Source organism: Patella vulgata, chromosome 7 (assembly GCF_932274485.2).
Source record: "Patella vulgata chromosome 7, xgPatVulg1.2, whole genome shotgun sequence".
Taxonomy (NCBI): domain Eukaryota; kingdom Metazoa; phylum Mollusca; class Gastropoda; family Patellidae; genus Patella; species Patella vulgata.
Genome location: NC_065885.2, coordinates 38,450,702 through 38,463,286, shown reverse-complemented (window position 1 = coordinate 38,463,286; position 12,585 = coordinate 38,450,702). Strand labels below are relative to the sequence as shown.

At 34.2% G+C, this 12,585-nt stretch overlaps 1 protein-coding gene across 3 annotated transcripts in view; it reads left to right on the top strand.

Moving 5' to 3' along the window:
* The window catches only part of LOC126828703 (chloride channel protein 2), a 47,410-nt gene that overhangs the window by 17,529 nt on the left and 17,296 nt on the right, over positions 1–12,585 (top strand). For 2 of the 3 annotated variants that reach the window (XM_050558645.2, XM_050558647.2), the window contains exons 4-7: positions 2,282–2,413; positions 3,768–3,896; positions 5,593–5,726; positions 12,411–12,488. In XM_050558645.2, the coding sequence (XP_050414602.1) occupies positions 2,282–2,413; positions 3,768–3,896; positions 5,593–5,726; positions 12,411–12,488 (473 nt within the window). Of the gene's footprint in view, positions 1–2,281; positions 2,414–3,767; positions 3,897–5,592; positions 5,727–11,620; positions 11,840–12,410; positions 12,489–12,585 lie in introns of those variants that run through there. The other variant, XM_050558648.1, reaches the window with a different exon arrangement.

The window sequence follows — 12,585 nt, the reverse complement described above, 5'->3', positions numbered from 1 at the left end:
CATCCGTCGACAGATGGTTCTCCAGCATGACAACACCCGATCCCACACTGCCAGGTTGACAAGAGACTTTCTGAACGATCATCATGTCCGTGTTATGGATTGGCCCGCTATGTCTCCCGACATGAACCCGATCAAACACCTTTGAATGAACTTGGACGACGGGTTCAAACTCAAGCCGTGCTACCACGAACTGTTGCAGAGTTGGCACAGGCACTCCAAAATCATTGGAAAACATCCCACAGCGTGTAGTGAGACATCTTCGCCAGTCCATGCCAAGAACATGATTTCAGGGTGGACATACCCGATATTGACTTCAGCTGACCCCTGCTTTGTTTCATGGTTCTCTGAGGTTTCGGTTTTGTGCATTTTTACTAATTTGTAGTGAATTCTTTCATGAAATTATCCATAGATGCTTGTTATCTCGATTTTGTCAATTGTTATGTACATTTGTTAAAAGTTGTTGCAGTAAATAAACTTTGAATTTGGCATTGCTTTTTTAATGGTTTTGAGTGTACATTATTATAACCTCGAGAACGACAAAGGTTATCATTCGACCTGTATGGAATTTATATGCATTATTTCGATTAGTATAGTAGAACAAAGAATCCTGTAGAATTTCAGCAGTTTCCGTATATATCTTGTAGAGTTCTGGCCCTTGTTGAACTTTGTGAACACTTGTATGAAATAAGCGATCATCTGATCTGTATGAAATTGATATCAGTGTCTTTGAAATGCTCTGATTAGCTACCCAAAATAAATATGTGACAACCCTTGTTGACTACTCAGATGATTTAGCTGCTGTGGGCATCCGGCATATGTTTCATTGCCTGTCAACCCATCTTTAATCCTACAGGGGAGAAGTAAATAACATTCTGTTAGGTAAGCTTATGGCTGGCCCCCAGATCCATTCACTTGTGTTTGTTGTTTATTGTATGAAATGTCTGTGTAATTATATTCTTCCTATAATAATAATAATAGGGGATCACGTGGCTAAGTGGGTAAGACGCTGGCTCGCTAGCCTGGAGGTCGGATGTTCGATCCCTGCATTGGCCGAGAAAGTTCATCCCGATTTTCTGGCGTGGTTTCCCCTTGTCAGTGATGCAGGACGGAGGGCCTGACAAGGACAGCTGTCTAGTCGTTCCGATGGGAAGAAAAACCGAGGTCCCGTGTACACATTGGCATGCACGTAAAAGATCCCTTGGCAGTTGGAATTCGATATAAGAGTAGGCCGTAGTGCCGCTGCCCGGGCAAAATTTCCCTCATAGCACACTGTATGGCGTATGCCCGTCTTCATAAGCCCAGGTTAGGAACAGTGGGACGTTAAAACCCATTTCATTTCATTTATAATAATAATAATATGTCTTGTGTAATTGTTTATGTATGTCATGGCCCTCCTGGACTTATAGATATATTCTACAAAATAAATTGCATCCCATCACAATGAAAGCTAAACTAAAGATTAGAAAGCAAGAGGTTGTTTTTTGACCTTTTAACATTATTAATTAGATAAGTACATGTTATGGATGATTATTACAAGGTTTCTTGGTGTATAGACCCTTAAGACTAGAAGGGTATCTTTTTTCCCAACTGCCCAAGTCCTGATATTTTTGAATAATTCAAAAGAATATAATTTCCCTACCATTGTTTTAAAAAGTTAAGAAGCTACACTTAACATGAAATAGGTATTTTACCAGTAATGTTCATTTAGAAGATTGCAATCACAGGCCAGAATTTGTTTGCTTCTATTTGATTCCGAAGGATTACTTTGAAGGAAAAACTTTTTGGTAGTACTTTGGCATATTGTAAGTTTTTTTTTTTAATACTTACTGGTTGAGAAATTACAATCACATGTTTGCCTTCTGGCTTCAAATGTTATATAAATGATTATTTAAGACATTTCTTCAAATGACAAGCCCATAATCAACTCTATAGACCATTAGATGGCTTAGATATTGAGTGGATTTTACAATGCCCACAATATCTACATTTAAATGCTGATATGGCCGGAAACTGCTGCTGAAAGGTCCAACAATAACAGATTTAAAACAAATAAATATTTTTACAACAAAATCAAATCATTCTCAATCGGTGTTTTAAAATTCCACAATAAAAACAATAAGCTTACTGGTATTTTATTTTTAGATATGTAGATTTTTAAAATGTCTGCATGAAAACAGGCTTTATCCAACAGAAAAACTGTGCATGTGGGTGAATTTTTTATGTAAATTCAACTAAAATAACTAAATAGGTAATATATATATACTTTATTTAAATATTATAGCGGGATGTGTACGGGCAAGGAATTTTGTGTTTTCCAAGATTGGAGAAGATTGGTTATTTCTGGCTCTGCTTGGTATATTGATGGCATTACTTAGTTTTAGTATGGATTTTATTATAGAAAAGTGTCAAGAAGGTAATACTGAAATTCTTTTATATTTTATGAAAAGGTACATGTAAATAATTGTTATTGAACATTTTAACTTATAACTATGAGCTGACCAAGGCTCTATTTGTAAATGTTACATGCTCAAAGTTATCTGATTAATTGGTAATGTAAAAAATGTTATGAATTCGTAGATCATGATTTATTTAGTCCTATTGACATAATAACCTAATTAGTATTAATGTAATGACATAGTGATATAAATTGATATGCTGTTGCAAAGATTTGACCTCACTAACAACCAACACTAACATGGTATGAGAGCAATGGCCTATTGGTGTGAATCAGGCCTCAATTCTTTGTTTATATTACACACTCAGTGATAAACAGCAGATAACTGTCACTCCTTATTCTTGGGGTGCACAATAAGTTCATGTCAAATTATTTATTTATGTTGTTGTCTCAGTTATAGAATAAATCTTAAACTTTAAAGGCCCATTATGTTTGATATGATAAACTTGTTGTCTGCTTTTTGTTTAAAGTCTCTGTTAGTCATTTGCATTTCTAAGATGCTATCTAATTTTCCATCAAATTGGTCATTAGAAAAAATCAAAGTATCAAAGGTAAATGATCTCCCAGCTTGTATTCAGTTGGATTGGATCAAAAATTCCATTGGAAACATTCTGAGTTGCCGATGGCTTGTTTTGCGGGTAGTGAATGCTGAAATATTTTCAATTCATCACGTTTAAATACTGAACGGAATTAACTATTTTTGGACTGATATTCAAAATACCTCAAATGAAGATCAGAGACTTTATTAAGCTTTAATAAAATATCAGAATCTGTTGATTCTCTTTATTATACAAGTCCATGAAAGGTATCGTTTAACCTTGTGTATTTAGCACTAATTTCTTTCACATTCGTAAAAATCGTTTAAAATCACCAAAAATCATCTAATTTGTACTTGTGTCCAGTTTAAAGCTGACCATTCAATTTTGATAATGAGTGTCCAATTTACAAGTGATCAAGAAATTAAACACTTGTAAATTGGACGCTCATTATCAAAATTAATCAGTCAGCTTGTGTTGATTGGGCGTTAAACCCCATTTCTCTCTCTCACTACTGCAACACATGCCGGTACTTGATGGATATTTTCATTTGACACATCCCATTCTCTGAAGCTGGTGGTTAGTGTGAAATCCCAAAAATTGTTACGTAATGTTGTACATAAGACATGGATAAATTACAATTGCCAACTGTTTGGCATTTGTATGTCTGTACTATAGTTTTCTAGTTTAGATTTTCTGTAAGGAATTGTTCAAATGAAATTATTTGTTGATTTCTTAATGAAAGAATCATGCTTTAACATAATTTTATATTTCAGCTAAATTTTGGTTATATCAAGAATTGGCATTTTCTGTTACATTACAGTACTTTGCATGGATGTCGTATTCTGTGTTATTTATATTATTTGCCACAGGTTTTACACATCTTGTTTCACCACAAGCTATAGGTAGGTATATATGTATATAAATATACTAATAAAACTTAATAAACAACTTTTATACTACCAACAGCTGATACAAATAACAGCTTAAAATGTCATATTTGCTTTTGATCTGGTCTAGTTTTCTTAGATATTCAAAACACTCTATATTATTAATATTATATGAATGAGAAATGGTCATTTCATTACTTCCTGTCAGATAGAGTTTGTTGCCTTTATTTTTAAACATATTTCTCATAGTCATCAAGAGTACAGTGTGATCATGTAGTAAAACTAGTCAGAATATATCTAGGTTTTCCACAGGATTGAATCAACAAAACATACATAATAGATTGTTAAATAAGAAAAAAAGATTCAGCTTGGGTTAATTAAGTCCACTCATTATTGGATGTAGGTTGTTAGGCCCCTCTCCACCTCCTTACACACACCCACCCTAACAAGGCCACATGCCCTTCTAAATAATCCACTGAGACTATATAAGTAGTAATGGTTAAAATATAAGGGTGTTAATTCTTACATGAGGTTAGGATGTCATGGATGAGGTATTTTAAAGATTGTGACGTGATTAAGTACATGGTCATATAGCCCATGTAACTATTTTATACATCTATTAAACATAATTTATTCTGTCAGGACTATAAATATATAGCCTGTAGCAGTTATAGCATAAATACATTCGTTAACCAGAGGTAAAAAGATATCAATATTGATGACCTACGCCTACAGAATAGACAATAGGCAATCTTTAAATATATATATATAAACCAGCATACACTGTATATGTAATTCTCTAGGCAAAAGGCATTAATTATTAGTATTATGAAGTGGCTAATGTTAATACTGTTCAAAGGGGAAAGACTGAACTGATGTGCCAGTTAATTAGTGAATAGGCTTGTCTTTTATGCATGCAGTCATTGATAATAAGCTGTTCATAAACTTTACAGTTTACACTCCCTATATTTTTTCACAAAACAATCTAAGCTCTTTTATATACCAACATTGAAGTGTAGTAATATATTGTTGTCACCTTAGAATGTTGATCTGTCCATTTCTTGTGATCACTCTTTTAAGATTTAAGATGACTGTATGTATTTCTGATAACACTCTTAAAATTTAACAACTGATTTGTTTGCATTATTTAGATTAGTAAAACAACAAAGTCTCTCATATTTTAAATCAAAAGTCATCATCTTATGTGCATTGAATTTATGTTTTCTTTTGATTAATGCAATAAATAGTTCATCAGATTACAAAAAATTATGATTTGAGTTATTGTGCTTGAGTAAGTCGAAGAATCTAGTCAAATATAATATTTTACAGTATAGAGATTTTGCTTTTTATTTACGTAAAGAATCACAATGTAGCTACCTTTATGACCAGCTTGGATAGTTTAGCTGCTGTTGGCATTATGTTTTGTAACTTGTCAACCTATCTTGCTGTGGTCATCTGGACTTTGTCTTATACTCTTCTTATGAATTGATTTAACTGAGAACATAAGAAGAATACCGGTAAGAAGTTAGGATTACAAAAATAAATATCATTCCAAGTTGTTTGAACCATGTTTTCTAAAAAAATTGGGAGGTTTAGACATGAGAATCTAAATTTCTGATGCATTAATTTGCACATTGCTTCTTAGAGGACTGGCAAACAATAAAAAAATGTTAATGCTCATTTAAAATGATGAATGTTATTTTATTTGTAGGATCTGGTATCCCTGAAATGAAAACTATTTTACGTGGAGTAATATTAAAGGAGTATTTGACATTCCGCACTCTCATAGCTAAAGTAGTTGGCCTGTGTGCCTCACTAGGCAGTACGCTGCCACTTGGAAAAGAGGTAAGCTACATTTTTTTTGTTTACAGTCCGCCCTGCAACGATTGATTTGTGAAGGCAGATCTTTTTCAAATTTGGTGAGAAACGTTGAGGTTATCAGAGGACGAACCCTATCGATATTCAGCTACAATTTATTTTTCTTGACAGATCTTTTTCAAATTTGGTGAGAAACGTTGAGGTTATCAGAGGACGAACCCTATCGATATTCAGCTACAATTTATTTTTCTTCTTGTTCATTAGACATTTCAAGTGTACATTTCAAGTGTTCAATAGATGACTCAAGTTATTGAATGTTAGTCTCCCGTTTCATCTAAGCATGAGACGTCGATTTGGATGGATTAAACTTAAGACTGTAGTATAAAGTAGATTTTAAATTATATATGATGCGATGTTTGCCAGGAAGACATCTTGTACCTGTGTTACTATAATTTATTGTTAAGAAAATATTATTTATTGGCAGTTTGAACTTTGTTGTTAATCTCAATGCCAATGTGACATTAAGGTCACTGGAGGTCATATGTCATCCTAATTACATATATCACATGTATGTATGTCAATGTATGATGTATATATATCGTTAAGATTGCTTTACCCTCATAATATTTATATATGCCCACATTTAAGCCCGTCGTACACGAGCAAATTTTCTTTGACAAATGGAGATTTTTCAAAGAAATTTGCTCCTGTACGAGAGGAAATTTGCCACATTTTCATTTGCCATATGAGATTTGACAAAAGCTGGCATGCATAGCTTTTTGTCAAATAAATGTGTCAAAGATTTGGAACTTATGCTCGTGTACGATAGGCCGTCAAATAAATTGCTGGCTTCGTATACGGTCAAAGAAAATTTGAAGAGACCGTCAAAGAAAGTTGTTAAATTTTCTTTGCTCATATACGACAGGCTTTAACGTGCGGCACAATAGTTAATAGAACAAAAAGATATAAAAACAAAAACATCTTTTTATTAACACTTCAAATAGTTATATCTAGATATCAACATCATTTTGACTTTATCAAAAGTGATCCCATCAAGCCTTATGTAATTATAGATAAAAATGCTCTCGTTTGGGTGGCCATTCATATTTGAATACTTTAGCTCCCAATCACATGACTATTCGGTACCACATTGCTTCCACTTTTGCAATCAAACATAACTACCATTGCCCTACTGTCCTAACATATGGCTATTGCCTACAGTCATGTACATATAGATCTTTGATATTTATGTACGATTGTTTCTTTAAACATTTTTAGATAAAAGACGCCTTTGTATGATTTAAAGATATACGCGTATTATGCAAATTTATGCTAAAATAAAATATTGAGAACTTTGATATCGTATAGCTGTTGGCAAAAAGATTTGCTGACAGTCTGTATTATGGAAACTGTATTTTAAATCACAAATAGACCAACAAAGTGTTATTCTTCTGAATTAAAAATATACAGTGTCTGATGTCACATTAATTGTATGCATGTTTTTTAAGGGATATTTATTTTCAAATCACAGTTCCTAAGACCTGCAAGTTATTATTTGTGCTTATAATTATACCTGTTAAAAATGAAATTTTATTAGACTTTGGAATATTTGTAAATTTGAACTTTGATTTATTTAGACTGACATTAATATTTGAACACATTTTATTCCATCATTGACATTTCCTAAACAGTGAATCCTAATCAATCAATTCTTGTTCATAATAACAATAATCAATACATGATAAGACATAAGTTGTACATCTTACAGGTACTCATTTTATATTTGTCAGCTGTCAGTCCATTCATCATAAATATATGACAGGTTTTCCATTGTTCAAATTGATTGATGTTGTGACTGGCCGGTAGCTGTCAGATTTTTTTATCCAGTGATATAGAGGATGTTTTATGTACTGGATAACAAATATTAAGGTAGATTTACATGAATGTTTAATTTTTATTCCATTTAGTGTAAAGAGGGCTACATGTAGTTTCTATATTATTTCAGTAACACAACAAATCAAAATCTCAATTCTGAATAGATAAAACTCTTTATTGGACAAAGTGAAAAACATTAAAACACAAATTCTGCTCAGATTTATTCCCTTCACGTTGCTTACACCTTAGAATCAACTATCATTCCCGTAGCTTTTCCCCCAATTTCTAAACTTTATATTGCCCTACATTTATAAAGTTTAGACTTCTCTCCTAATTGTGCTTTATATAATTTAGGATTTCCGTAAAACAAGCATTATTATTATAATTAATAATATTAATTATAGGGTTTAGAACTCACTGCTACTCAAAATTGTGAAGTTTAGAACTCACTGCTAATCACCCTTTGTGAAGTTTAGAATTCCCAGCTAGTCATCCTTTATGAAGTGTATAATTCCTTGCTAATCATCTTTTGTGAAGTGTAGAATTCATTGCTATTCATCCTCTATGAAATGTAGAATTCCCTGCTAATCATTTTGCGAAGTGAATAATTCCTTGCTAATCAAGCTTAGTGAATTGTAGAATTCCCTGCTAATCATCCTTTGTGAAGTGTAAAATTCCTTGCTAGTCATCCTTAGTGAATTGTAGAATTTCCTGCTAATCAGCCTTTGTGAAGAGTAGAATTCCCTTCCTTATAATAATACTTTGAAATTTAGAATTCCCCTTTAATCATACTTTATTTTCCTAGGACTTTTGGAGAGTGCAAGAGGCTAATAAAATAGGTTTGACCATTTGTCTGCCTTTCCGTTACACCATTTAGAACACAATAACTCAGATTCTATATGCGGTAGAATATTCATTAGTTGAATGTCTCAACTGAGTTTGATGAGGAGCATTTTCAATCATTTATGTTTGTTACTTAATAACACATATTCACGTGGACGTATATTATCGTTACCTTTGTCCATTCATACACCCATCCAGTCCCATTTTTATCCGACTTTGAGTTTGATGAAACTTGGTATAGGTTTACATCCCATCGATATTAGCATGTATCAGAACGTAACTAAATCGATTATGGCTCTGATTGTATGAAATATCATGTTTTTAGCTTGTTCTCACTCTAGAGGTCACAATTTTTATCCAATTTATCCAAAAATGTATTTTTATAATATATACCAGAAGATCTCTGTTCCTTTGGATATTGGCACATATCGAATCTATCGTCCTGGATTATTAACCCTTGTTGTTTGAAAAATCACTTTTCTAGCTTGTGGATCCTCTAGAGGTCACAATTTTGATTTGATTTTAAAAACAGTCCGAGTATATCACTGTTACACGTTAATGACGGTTGAGTTTGAATTTCATGAAAATTGGACAGAAACTGCCCGATAAAATGGACACAACCACATTCGCAAAAAGTATGTAATACCAAGGTTGTAGACCCTCCAGGGCTCACAATATTTATCTGATTTTGATGAAACTTAAAGTATATATTTATATTTCACAGATATCCGTACCTTCGATATTAGCACATATCGGACAGTAACTTCCTGGATTATGGCCCCTCATGTACAAAAATCACATTTTTAGCTTATGGACCCTGAGGTCACCATTTTTATTTGATTTTAAGTTTCATTTATATCACTGTTATACCCTAATTACAGTTGAGTTAGAATTTTGGACCGATTCGGCCACAGGGTTGTGGACCAGGGCTCCCACTTCAAAATTTTCAATGGACCCTTCACAATTTTTATACGTCCACATATGAATGTGGACGTATATTGCTATCGCCCCTGTCTGTGTGTGTCTGTGTGTTGCCTACAGGCCGCAATTCTTAAGTGATCATCTTGAAACTTTACATACTTATTCCTTATACCCTAAGGATTATCCCTATTGTTTTTGGTGCATGCTCGACCCCCAGGAGCAGAGCAACGCGCATTTCCCTATTATTTGTGGTGCATGCCCAACCCCCATGGGCAAAGCCACACCCATTTTCTTTTTGTGTGTCTGTGTGTCGCCTACAGGCCACAATTCTTAATTGATCGTCTTGAAAAAATTTCATATTTATTCCTTATACCCTAAGGATGATCCCTATTGTTTTTGGTGCATGCCCGACACCCAGTGGCAGAGCCATGCCCATTTCTTGTATTTGTTTGTTTGTCATCTACAGGCCACATTTCTTAACGTATCATCTTGAAACTTTGCATACTTATTCCTTGTATCCTAAGGAACATCCCTATTGTTTGTGGTGAATGCCTAATCCCCAGGGGCAGAGCCACACCCATTTTCTTTTTGTGTTTGTATCACTTACAGGCCGCAATTCTTAATCGATCATCTTGAAAACTTTTCATACTTATTACTTATACCCTAAGGCTGACCTCTATTATTTTTGGTGCATGCCCGACCCCCGGAGACAGAGCCACAAGCAATTTGTGTGTGTCTTGTGTTTCAACTACAGGCCGCAATTCTTAACAGATCCTTTTGAAACTTTGCATACCTATTCCTTATACCCTAAGGATGACCTCTATTGTTTTTTGGTGATTGCCCGACCCACAGAAGCAGAGCCACGCCCATTTTTTCTTTGTGTCTCTGTGCGTTGCCTACAGGCCACGATTCTTAATGGATCATCTTTGAACTTGGGATATGTATTCCTCATAGCCTAAGGACGACAACTGCATGTCCCGATCCCCAATGGCAAAGCGATGCTCAATTTTTGTATTTATCGTTTACAGGCTGCAATTCTGAATGGATCAGTTTGGTACTTGGTATATGTATTCCTTATAGCCTAAGGGCGGCAACTATTGATTTTGGTGAATGTCCCGACCCACAGGGGCAGAGCCACGCTCAATTTTTGCCTTAAGTGCCCAAAGGCCACAATTCTGAATGAATTATCTTGGAACTTGGTATACTTATTCCTTATACCCTAAGGACGGCAACTATTGATGTTGGGACAGCAACTATTTGTATGGTGCATACCCCGACCCCCTGGGGTGGTGTCACACCCACTTTTATGTTAATATTTTTTTCTGTAAATTTGGCAAAACAAACCCAACGCCTAACCTTCTTTGCCTCTTGTCATATTACAGCCATATATTTCATTCTTGTCATTTTAAAAAGTTCCATATCAATCAAAGCAAGATTGTTGACGTATATTGCAGCGTTAGCAATGCTCTCATTATCCGGTTTTAATGTAACTTGAAATGTAGGCTTATATACCAATAACTTGGTTCCTTTCAATATTGGCATGTATAGTGCTGTACTGTAACTGAATGGATTATGGCCCCTGATTGTACGCAAATATGTGTTCTTTGCTTGTAGACTGTCTAGAGGTCACAATTTTTAATCAAATTTGACGAAACTTAAAATGTATGTTTATAACTTGAAGTTACTGTTTGATATTGGTGCATGTGGAACTTTTAACATCCTGGATTATGATCCCAGATTGTACGAAAAAGCGCTATTTTAGCTTGTTTTCTGTCCATCTCTTGCAAAATGCGAGCTTATTTACTTAGGATATGCTTCAGAGGATAGTTATTCGTTAGAAAATTTCAAACTTACACCTAGTGAGAAATGTGCTTGTTGACAGAAGTGACAAATGTGCACATTTAACGACGCCTTGTTACCTCTTATATGATTATATAAGGATTGTATATATTTGCATTCCAAATAGGTTTTATGGCTAAATCCTTTACAGTGTAAACATGTGCTGTTAACAAAATATACTCTTCAAAAAAAGTAGGGTATATTGAAATGCAAATACCCATGCAGGTTGTGATATGATAAAGTCATGGACACTTGACATGCTTTGAGAGTATGTTCACAGATGAAGAACTTATCGAACCCTCAAGACCATTGAGCTGCATGTGCAACACACAATAGCACCATACACGTGGGAGGGGTTCCTTGTCAAATTTGACACTTCAAGGAAGGGTTGATGAAAACTGCCGTTTACTGGTTTATCCTATCCATGTTTGCTTTCCTATCCGTTCTTGCATAAGATTTACTGTTTAACATATCTTTGCTTTAGTGTGTTATGTTTAATTTTGATCTGGAGACGTGTTTGTCGACGTCAACGTCTACCGACAACACTGCAAGAATTGGCCGAGGCACTGCAAGAGGAGGGGGTCGGATTGCCCGAAATTGTAATTGGACGGTTGATTAGGAGCATGACACGACGAATTGCTGAATGTCTGAGGATTGGTGGAGTAATTACTCATTATTAAGACAAAAATCAAAAACGTCCATTTTCACTTTTGACAGTGAAATGGGGCCGTCAGATAAGCCGCCCATATGAACTGTTTATGTTCATATGTAGGCAATTGGCCTGTTATTAACGTACACTGGTTACCTCTAATAAAAAAACAGCAGTGCATTTCCGCAGTTTTATATTGTTTCTGAATATCCCCTACTTTTTTTGAAGAGTATAGTTAATGTAAGCAAAATTATTTTGTTTCACATTACTTGCAATTTATGTGAAAACTGTTGAGAGGCTCTTGACCTGTTATAATTGGAAATATAAATTATAATTCAATATATAAGCTTAGCTTTGTCAACACTCCTAGTCAAGGCTGACAATCCTAGTTAATATACAATTGAATGTTATATACTGGGTTTTTTTTATGAAATGTGACATACTTGGTGAAAGTTTATTGCCATTTTAAATCAGGTATTTTCAACTTTAAGTCAAACCAAACCATATTTATAGGTAGATGAGGACAATTCTTTAAGAAATAAATAAATCAATAATAATATACTATATAGATGTGTTAATTTCAGGGACCATTTGTACATATTGCCAGTATCGTAGCTACATTACTTAGTAAATTACTTACATCATTTAGAGGTATATATGAGGTAAGCATGACGAGTATAAAATATTTAGAAATAAAGATTTTATAAGTGGGATAAAAAAAACTTCAAATGTTATATAAATCATCAATTAGACATTTAT